This window comes from Vigna umbellata, chromosome 4, assembly GCF_029865625.1.
Source record: "Vigna umbellata cultivar VRB3 chromosome 4, Vumbellata_1.0, whole genome shotgun sequence".
Classification (NCBI taxonomy): domain Eukaryota; kingdom Viridiplantae; phylum Streptophyta; class Magnoliopsida; order Fabales; family Fabaceae; genus Vigna; species Vigna umbellata.
The window spans coordinates 52,026,850-52,037,508 of NC_142168.1; the positions used below are offsets into that span (position 1 = coordinate 52,026,850).

The 10,659-nt window shown below is 37.0% G+C and overlaps 1 protein-coding gene across 1 annotated transcript; it reads left to right on the plus strand.

Annotated features, from left to right (window-relative positions):
- The first annotated feature begins 6,723 nt into the window (after positions 1–6,723).
- Positions 6,724–8,960, plus strand: LOC148200559 (putative sucrose-phosphate synthase). The gene is made up of 4 exons (XM_088111246.1): positions 6,724–6,793; positions 6,946–7,187; positions 8,140–8,203; positions 8,460–8,960. Exons 1-4 carry the CDS (start codon positions 6,752–6,754, stop codon positions 8,796–8,798), a joined length of 687 nt encoding a protein of 228 aa, XP_087967372.1. The 5' UTR covers positions 6,724–6,751; the 3' UTR covers positions 8,799–8,960.
- The last annotated feature ends 1,699 nt before the right edge of the window (positions 8,961–10,659 follow it).

Here is a 10,659-nt window from a genome sequence, read left to right on the forward strand (position 1 = left end):
CAAGCACCTCCCCCAGCTCTTGGAAATGATTTTGCCTTTGGAGGAGGGGGTGTCATACAAGGCAGTGGAATTGCCTACCAAGATTTTGGAAATGGGGTGGTGGAGTTCACTCAAGATGTCGGAAAATTAGAGGGGGGGGAAGGACCAACCAGTTTACCAGTACCACTACTGAGAGAAAAAGGAGGTGGATTTGAGTAGTAAATTTGATGCTTTGAAAGAACTCATCCCAAACCCTCCAAGGTAACATTTTTGAGTAAATTATACTGTTGACATTCTGTCAAATTATAGACATTTTTCTTTCCTGCTATTTCTATTTCAAGTTAACTCTTCAATTGTTTAAAATGTCTTTTTTCTAGGAAAGGTTGTTTTAAACGTAAAGAAAATGTAAACTTTGACAAAAATATCTTATTTTTAAACCCAGCATTGATTAAAGCTAATGTCTTTGAGTATAAAGAAAGTACAACTGAGTGATTGATTTTGTTCTGTTTTGTTAATTGAAAAGGATAATTGTGGTTTGGTAATACTAATATATTGTGAAGAACCAATATTAGATTTAGAAAAACAAGGATCAAAAACAGATGCAAAAACCTTTGGTAGTGACCTTTAAACCTGAAATCATACGAGTGGGTTGAGGCTTAGATTATCCATCTTTGCTCAATGGAGGATATCCTGAATATACTATTTTTTAGAGAGAATAAGTCCTCCATCAAGGATGGAGAATATGTCTACCATCAATCGTTGTTTTGATTATCTACATTTTAATTAACTAAGACTATAAAAAAGGTTGTGACTGAAATGAAGTTTGAATGCACTATATTCAGTGCAACTTACTTATAAGGTTATGGGTATTAGGTATAGGACAGAGATATCAGTGTCCATGTAGGACAGGCTTCCTTCTATAGGTCTATACATTAACCTTGACAGGAATATAACACCTTCCATAGGTATAGGACAGAGATATATGGAATTTTTCGCTACTTATGCTATATGGAATTGGCTTTTTAGGTGTACCAGTAGCTTTTTACTCTCATTGAGTAATTGTTATCAGTTTTCATAATCTACTGATATTAGCTTGCTTTAGTTTTAAAATGGCTAATTCTAAAAAATGCATTAGCAATCAAAATGCCAACTTTGAACAATTTTTCTATAACAAATCATATTGCACAAACTAATTCAGAGCATACATTGAACAAAGTCAGAAGAAATGCTTCTTAGCTTTTATAGTTCATCAATGAAAATAACAACTTACCTCGACGGTAGCCCCTTCAATAGCCTCTGAAGCAGTAGTGGAAGAGCTTGTCACGCAGCGACACTGCCCTGGTTCTTCAAGCCTCGTCTATGCCGCGTCGTCAGTATCCTCCCTCGACAATGCTAGCCTTCAACTCAGCCACCCACCACCTTCCTCAGCTCAGAACACTGCAAAATGCTACAAGGATAAAGGTTCAACCATTGACGCATAATCGAAAACAGTAACAGGAAAACAAAATGAGATAAGAGAATGGGACACTTCACCTATAATGGAGGAGTAGGGAAGAAGCGTATCCCGATTGTGGTTAGGGTGGGAATTTCTCTGCACAAGCCAGCCAGTGAGTTCGTCGATGAAGTTAGGGCAGAGAATGTGAAGATTGGGGAAGAAGGAGTTTTCGCGAAATGAGGGCTTCGGAAATATCTCACTTTCTAATTTCATATACATTATTCACTTACCGACGGTCGTTAGCCTTCGGTAATCACTCATGCCCATTACAGACGGCCATTACCCTTCGGTAAAGTTACGTTACACAAGCCTTCGGAAAAGCCTTCGGTAACTACATTTACCGAAGGCCAAAAGGCCTTCGGTAATAACCCGTCGGTAATAATTGTTTTTCCTGTAGTGCTCTTGCCATTTCCACACATGACTTACCCCCCTCTACGTGAGGACGAGTAATCACGGAACATCAGGATGAACCGCCAGCTTAGCATGCCCACATTTATACTTTACAAATTCCAATATACATTCATGAGCTATTCCTCCCCGGAACGCTCGTCCATAATCCAAAACATTTCATCCATATCATTTCTATTAATCTTTCATTATTAATAATCTCAATTAAACCCTTCGTACAAAGATCACTAAGGATACCAATTACCGAATGTTAAACATCAACCTTAAACCAGACCGAACGCTTGGAGTAAGACCAAGGGTCTCCAGTTCCAAACAGATCAAAACCGAGAGATAGAATCATTGGTTTTAAGAAAGGGAGCGATTAACATAATAGTTCTCAAGAACAATTAGGAATCAACATTTTATTTAGTAGGTGAGCCAATTGAATGAACTGACTCCTGAGTTAGACCGAACACTAATAGGCCTAGGTCGAATACTAAGACTCTAGGCTGAAACCAATTTAAGACAGACACTGTGAAAACCTCAAATAAGGGTAAAGAATTGAATAAGGTGAATAAACCGAACGTCAATAAATATACTTAGCTTTTGAATGAGTTAAACATCAAGAACACTCAGAATGTCAGTCGAAGACCGAGCACAGAAAAGGGCAAACCCTATTGAGTTTGAACGAACGTTCTTATATATAAATATATATTATTCAGAAATTAGAATGAGTACCTAGTGTAAGACCGAGCACTTGGTGGAAGACCGAGCACTACTCAGTACGAGCGCTTAGTGTAAGACCGAGCACTACTAAACTTACAGGAGAAAGGCTTGATAATTATAATAAGATACCATTTTAGTAGTGTTTAAAAACAAACGAAAATATACAAATACATATAGATATACTTAAGTTTATAACCGAATACCAAGGAACAACTACGCTTGGCCGAACGCTCATGCACAGTATTACGAAACGAAGACGCTTGTCCTCAATTAGGATTCTTCCCAAATGAAAGAATCCAATTCCAACAAAGTTCACTAGAATAATCGAACGGTCAAGGAGCGTTCAGTGACGAACGTACACTTTCATAGGGAAATTTCATACTAGAATTCTTTATATCAATTCATCTCTCAACATTTATTTTTATAAACTCAAACATCCATATCATAGTAAATAATCATACTTCATATAGTCAAAACATATCAACAATCATACCTCATACATTCAGCCACTCAACAAACATGCATTCATTATCAACGAACGTAAAAAAATGAACATACAATTAAATTATATAAGATTCCCTTACCTCTAAGCGTGACCGAACGTTCAACAATGCAGAAATATATCTCCTCACTACTGAAATCTTAGAGTTCAACGATCACCCCTTACAAACTAAACCAAACAGGAAAAACAGAGTACTCAGAACAAAGTGACCTATTCATGCAACCAAGAATCTGGTTCGCATGGGTAAGAAGAACGAACGTTCTAAAGAGAAAGTGACTTACCAGTTTCAGAACCAAAAACTGATCGGTTCAACTGGAAGCTCTTGACGTCGGGAGTGTTCCAACGGTTCCTGAGTGGTGATCGGAGAAGAGAAAGTGAGTGTTTTGTAGAGAGAAGGAAAAGCTTTTAGAGAGCAGGAGGAGAAAAATGAAGTTTCAGAGTTTGGAAGAGAGGTTGCATACAGAGAGTGGCGTGAGTTTTGAAAAACTAAGATTTGCTACCACCGTCAAGGACGAACGACNTGTTGGAGATTCTTCCAAGCACATTATTGGCTACAAAATAAAGTGAATTTAGTGATAAAATCATAAAGTATACCCTTTACTCACTTATTCAGTAAACTAGACTAAAAACACGAGTTCAAGTAAGCTTCTATGTCAAAAAGGGTTGATTTAATGTCAAAATTGAATTAGAGATAACGGTATTTTCGATCGTTATCATGTATATATTGTGTTATGTGTGTTATATATGCTTATGCTTACTATGAGATTTGTACAAGCATAGTTGTGGATACATTGTGTTGATTATTGCATACTACTGTGTTTAAAATGTGATTATATCTCTGTATGCACAATATGAGCTTTGGAAATTGAAATATCACATGCACCAAGCATATCTGTATGACTTAATCGATTGCAATGGTGTGTTAATCAATTAAAGTCATCAGACAACTTAACTTTTAAACTGTGGCAAAACAACAAGTTTTGAATCGATTATGTTAGTGGTTAAATCGATTAAAACTCGTATGTTTGCACAAATATTTTCAAGTGTGCTGTGTTGGATTTTGAGAAGAAAAGTTTCAAAAATATGCTAGTTGTTAAAGCCTAATTGATTACATGGATCATGAATTCAATTAAGTCTGTTAAAGATTTGAAAGTTATTTCATTGTTTGGCATATCTATCTCAACAATCATATTTTTAAATATGTTGACTGATAACGGTTTAAAACACCGTTATCTGTGATGTAACTTTGATACTAAATGCACCATTTTTGACTTAGAAACTTGCTTTAACTCATGTTTTTTCTTTCGTTTTGTGAATAAGAGAGTTGAGGTTATACTTGATGATTTTGCACTAAATTCCCTTGATTTTGTAGGCTATTGCAATGATTTGAAGGAAGAGTTAAAGTACCAAATAGTTACAATGCAGAAAAGTCAACTAGAGTGCAGAAAACTCAACCAGAGTGCAGACAAGTAAACCAGAGTGCAGAAAAGTCAACTAGAATGTAGTCTGCGAGGCTTGGGCGCCCTGTTTGGAGGCTTGAGCGCTAGAAATCTACCTCCTCCGCCTAGTCGCCCTAAATGGGGAGCCCGAGCGTCGTGCTTCGTGGATTAGGCCCAAGTTTTGCTCTATTTCGACTCTTCTGGACTAGGCCCTGTTTCTACTCTTTTCTGACTTTATTTAAAGGACCTAGCTCTAGGTTTTGCATCTCTGGCTAGAGCAACACAACAACAACTCTTCTACTCTTTGAAGTCGGATCTGAAGGCGAGAGCTTCCTCTTCTACTTTTAGGGTTTTACTATCTCATGCTTTTCCATTATTCATCTAGTTTCTCCATGTCTATGGGGAACTAAACTCTAGTTTTTGTTGGGGAATGATGTAACCTTGTGAACTCTTATGCATTAAAATTGATTCTTAATTTATATGCTTTTTCATTAATTGTTAGGGAATCCATCTTTTTCAATGCTTGCTCTATTTAACTCATTTAGTAGCATGATTTATGAATTGCATGAGTGCCGGGAGGTTCCTTACAATTCAGGTTCTTGTTGAATTCTCCCAAGGGTAATATTTCTCAAGGATGAGGGTATGAGTACTTGGTCGTCTTAAGCTCTTGATCTTCAGACTTAATTTTCTAGGAACACTAGGAATTGCACAAACTAGGAATTCAGGAAGGCTTATTGCGCCGAGGGATCGGGTTCTAAGTAATTTAGTAAGTGACGTTAACATTAATGTAAATAGAAGAATTCTTATATACATGAGAGTAAACTTGGTGAAATCAAACCCTAATTATGTTTTAAGACTTGTTGATTATTTAAGACTTGTGACTGAACGGTGTTTTTGCATTCATATTTAATTTTATGTCTTTGCATTTGAAACCAACAATCTCGTTTTATTTAAGTCTTAATTAATTGAGTTATCACACAATTGTCTAGTGCCGAGAGTCTTCAGGGATACGATACTTGGTCTTACCATTTTATATCACTTGTGCGATTTGGTACACTTGCCAATCCATCAACATTGGGGAAAGGATATAACCTCTTGAACTCTCATATATTTTGAATTGATTCTTAATTATTTATGCTTCTTTCATTAATTTTTAGAATAATTCTTCTTTACATAATGCTTGCACTGTTTAACTCATTCAGTAGCATGATGTATGTGATTTGCATGATTACCGGAAGGTATCTTACAATTCATGATCCGGAGAATTATTCCTAGAAGATGTATTGCTCAGGAGTGGGGGTATGAGTTCTGGTTGTCTTAAGCTTCTATTCTTCAGAATTAATTATTAGGAATGCTAGGAATTGTATGAATTAATAGTTAAGGATAGGCTTTCTTCGCCGAGGAATCGGGTTTTATGTATTTTAGAGAGTGACATTGACATTTATGAAGAAGTAGAATTCGTATATACATGAGAGTAAACTTGGTGAAATCTAAACCCCAACAACATAGTCATCTCATATTTTCAACTTCATCATCCACTATCACTACAATAAAAACGCGTATTACCGAAGGTTAATTACCGACGGCTTTCAGGCCTTCGGTAATGTATGGGTGAAATTAAATACCGAAGGCTTTTGCTCTTCGGTAATATCTTCGATGCTTTAACTTCAAAATTTGAGCATTTGTTCTTCAAATTTCCCAGAAGTAGAACAACCTCCCTCCCTTTTGTCGAAACTCACTCCTTGACTTAGGGTTGCGACCTTCGTGGCGGTCAACCGGTTCGATGTTGTGGTGTGGACGCTGACGGAGGTTCGTTGTTGAGTGGCGCTCTTCCATTTCCTACTCTCTATTCGAAGCAGTTTTTTGGTTTAAAGCGTGGGTTGTCGTCCTAAGGCGGTTTGAAGTGGTTATTGTTGCGGATCGTTGGTGGCTGGTTTGCGGCTAGGGTTCGGGGGTTTTGGTCCTTGTGAGTGTTGCGACAGGTTCCAAGTCCTCTCTGCTTCTCAGAGAGAGAGGCAGGTTCAGTCCTACTCGCTACTTCGTCGAAGAGGTCATCGGCTTTGATGAGACCGATCTCTACCGCTCATGGGTTCAGGTATGCTCTTTCGCTCTCCCTTTCTTTCTGATTCCGCTCATTCACTTCTTTCCGATGATCTTCTCCTTTTCGTTTTATAGGCTTCATCCACCAGGAGTCCTCAGGAGAGGAACACCAGGTTGGAGAACATGTGCTGGCGGATTTGGAACCTCGCTCGCCAGAAGAAGCAGGTTCGATCATCGACTCTCAATTCTCAATTCTTGATTCTCGATTCTCGATTCTCAATCCCATTGATTATAATTATTATCAATTATGTGTTGTGATTTTTCTGCTTGATGATGTCTATTGATCGTGCTGTGTGTGTTGTGATGGATTTGAGTAGTTGGAGAGTGAGGCGGCGCAGAGAGTGAACAAGCGCCGCTTGGAGCGCGAGCGAGGGCGGAGGGAAGCCACCGCGGATATGTCGGAGGACTTGTCGGAAGGAGAGAAGGGAGATCCGGTCAGTGACGCGTCAGCTCACGGCGATGCCAACAGAGCCAGGCTTCCCAGAATCAGTTCTGCAGATGCCATAGAGACTTGGGCCAACAGTCAGAAAGGGAAGAAGCTCTACATTGTACTCGTCAGGTAGGTGTCCTTCACCTCTGTCTTTTTGCTTTTGGTTTTATTGTAATGAATGTGTAATTGAATCGAGCTCTGATGATAAGTGGATTGATATTGAAGTTAGACTGTTTGTTTCTTTATTCTGTTGTGTAGAGTATAATATTCCTATATTTCAATTCTTCCACAAAAATACATAAATCATAACACTCAATGCATATATATTCAGTGTCGTCAAGAATGAACGACAAGTTAATTATTAAAGAAAATCATTTCCACCATCTTAAAAGTGTATAATATTCCTATATTTTACTGTAAGAACAACAAGTAAGAAAAACATAAATAGTTATATTTTTGGCAATTAATGATTTCATGGAATATGCTTGCAAAACTTTTATATCAAATATATGAGAATGTATTATTTCTAATTTTAGTTTCATGAGAATCTTTCTTGATACATTTTGAAAAAGAAATTAATGTTTAATAAATGCAAAACCATGTTACAGACCCTTTTATAAATTTTATGACTCTGGATATATATATATATATATATATATATATATATATATCTCGTAGTTTTCATATAATTATTAAGGAAACTTACAATATCCAAACCTTGATTGAAACTTGCTTCGATGGAATGAAGGGTGTTTTTCCAAACTGAAATTATTACAGTTAAAGAAAAATCAAAATTTGAAAACTATACTTAGACTTGGGCCAACAGTCAGAAAGGGAAGAAGCTCTACATTGTACTCGTCAGGTAGGTGTCCTTCACCTCTGTCTTTTTGCTTTTGTTTTTATTGTAATGAATGTGTAATTGAATCGAGCTCTGGTGATAAGTAGATTGATATTGAAGTTAGACTGTTTGTTTCTTTATTCTGCTGTGCAGAGTGTAATCTGTGTATTCGCTGATTAGATTAAGCTATGATTGGTTTGATTTCGTTATTTGATTTTAACAAGAAGGGGCATATGTGTGCAGAATTCATGGCCTAATACGAGGTGAGAATATGGAGCTAGGACGTGATTCTGATACCGGTGGTCAGGTAGCGCTTTCATTTTTATTTGTTTTTTAATTTCTTCGAAATGGTGATTTTAATTTATATACAAAATAGACTTATTTAAAACAACTCGTTTCAGCTTTTGATAGAAAGTTTATTCCAACTTTTTTTAGTTTTCTTTTTCTGCCAGTGTTCAGGGAAAAACTTATCCAAAAAGGATCTTTGTCTTCCTTTTGTTTTTTCACACTGCTAGTATGTGCAAACTAAAATCTTTCCATCTGTCTTTGTTTCTGCTGAATAGGTTAAGTATGTGGTGGAACTAGCGAGGGCATTGGGGTCTAGGCCAGGAGTTTATCGGGTTGATTTGCTAACTAGACAAGTGGCGGCTCTGGATGTAGACTGGAGTTATGCGGAGCCAACAAAAATGTTGACACCAAGAGACGCGGATGATTATGGAGATGACATGGGAGAGAGTAGTGGTTCTTATATTGTTCGTATTCCATTTGGTCCGAGAGATAAATATATTCCGAAAGAACTTCTCTGGCCATACATTCCTGAATTTGTTGACGGAGCACTTAACCACATTATACAGATGTCCAAATCTCTTGGGGAACAGATTGGCAGCGGGCATGCTATCTGACCAGTCGCCATCCATGGACATTATGCAGATGCAGGTGACTCTGCTGCTCTTTTAGCTGGCGCCTTAAATGTTCCTATGCTTTTTACTGGGCACTCGCTTGGCCGTGATAAGTTGGAACAACTTCTGAAGCAAGGTCGACTATCGAGAGATGAAATAAATGCAACTTACTAGAAATTTATGGTTTATTATGTGTATTTTTCTGGTTGGTATATATATATATATATATATTTTAGTGCACTGGGTTTTTGATGTTTAGACCGTGACTGGATGTGCTTAGGTGTTTGGAAAACTTATATAAGGATCATCTTTAAACAACATAATGTTGATGCAAAATTAATATATACTTGAATATGTTGGATGAAATATGATGTAGGGAAATGATTATAGCGTTGCATATTCCCTGGTTGTTGTAGTTTTATGAATGGTTTCGAGATTCTTGAAAAGTCATTATGTGTGAATTGATGCTAGGATAGAATTTGTGGTTGTTATGTATGATTGAAAATATATGATTTCTGGAAATATAGTGGAATATTGGAGGAACCGAGAATGATGTTCTATTTCTAACTTTTGACATGCTAATCAAAGTATGATAAATTTGGTTGTAGTGTGAGTATGTTGTATGAAGAAAATTTACTAGCTGTCCTTTTTCTTTCTCGAAATAGAATTAGGAATTTTAGTACATAATAATTAGAGAAGATTAGAGTTTCTATTGGTTGATACTATTATGAAAGTTGGATTTAGGTATGTTTTGATACCGTTACTTCTCATATTGGTTGAAAAAATATACCTTTGATGTACATTTCCAGCAGTATGGTAATTTTTTCCCAATATCTATGACTTCTACTTACATTTATAAACTACACCAAAGCAGATCATAAACTACACCATAATTGGTTACTGGACAGCAGAAAATTCGCCCTTCGGAAATTACCGAAGGCTTTTGGCCCTCGGTAATTACCGAAGGATTTTGGCCCTCGGTAATTACCGAAGGCTTTTGGCCCTCGGTAATTACCGAAGGGCAAAAGCCCTCGGTAAATGTTAGCGACAAGGGATTTACCGAGGGCTCTTTGGTCGTCGATAAGCCTTCAGTAATTATCTTTTACCGACGGTTTTGGGCTGTTTCCGAGGGCTTCTGGCCTTCGGTAATGCCCTTTTTTTTTTGTAGTGTATAGTGTTTAGCCTCAATTGATCAAATTGCATTCATGTTTATTTTTATTGCATTTGCATTGAAAACCACCAAAAATTGTTCTTAGGTCTTAATTGGTTAAGCAATTACATAACTGTTTAGTGTCGTGAGTCCTTTGGGATACAATACTTGATCTTACCATTTTATATTACTTGATACGATTCGGTACACTTGCCGAAGTCTTAACAACAAGCACTCTATCAAAGTTTACTCTAGAAAGAGATAATCTAGATGTTGTTTTAAGGTCTTAGGGTAGAGCAATAAACAGACAAGGCATAGGTGAGCGATAGAATTAATTCTAAAAGATTCTTTGATCTGAGCAAACCTGTTACAAATGCTTGTTTTTATTGTAATACTATAGGACATACTGTCAGGAACTGTTACTATAGAAAGGTTGGAGTTCCTAGTGGGAAATACAAGTGGATTCCAAAGGAACAACCTCCTGTAACTAACCATAAAGGACTCAAGTTTGTCTAGGTACCTGTTTCAAAAGCTTTCAATTGTTTTGCAGGAAAGTAAGTTGTTGCTGAAGCAAAGTAGTGCTCAAGGATGGACTGCAGTGGAACATTACACAAATTCTTGAGTATCTCAATGTGGTAACGAAAACTGTTATTTTCATGCACTCATGCATTATAAGCATCTGTGCGAATGACTATTGTGTGCATGTTTGATGAG

Bases quoted from the DNA above. Each gene is read 5' to 3' on its own strand.
- LOC148200559 (XM_088111246.1), top strand. From the start codon at position 6,752: ATGTGCTGGCGGATTTGGAACCTCGCTCGCCAGAAGAAGCAG. The intron at 6,794-6,945 runs GTTCGATCATCG...GGATTTGAGTAG, and splicing joins TCGCTCGCCAGAAGAAGCAG to TTGGAGAGTGAGGCGGCGCA. The intron at 7,188-8,139 runs GTAGGTGTCCTT...ATATGTGTGCAG, and splicing joins CTCTACATTGTACTCGTCAG to AATTCATGGCCTAATACGAG.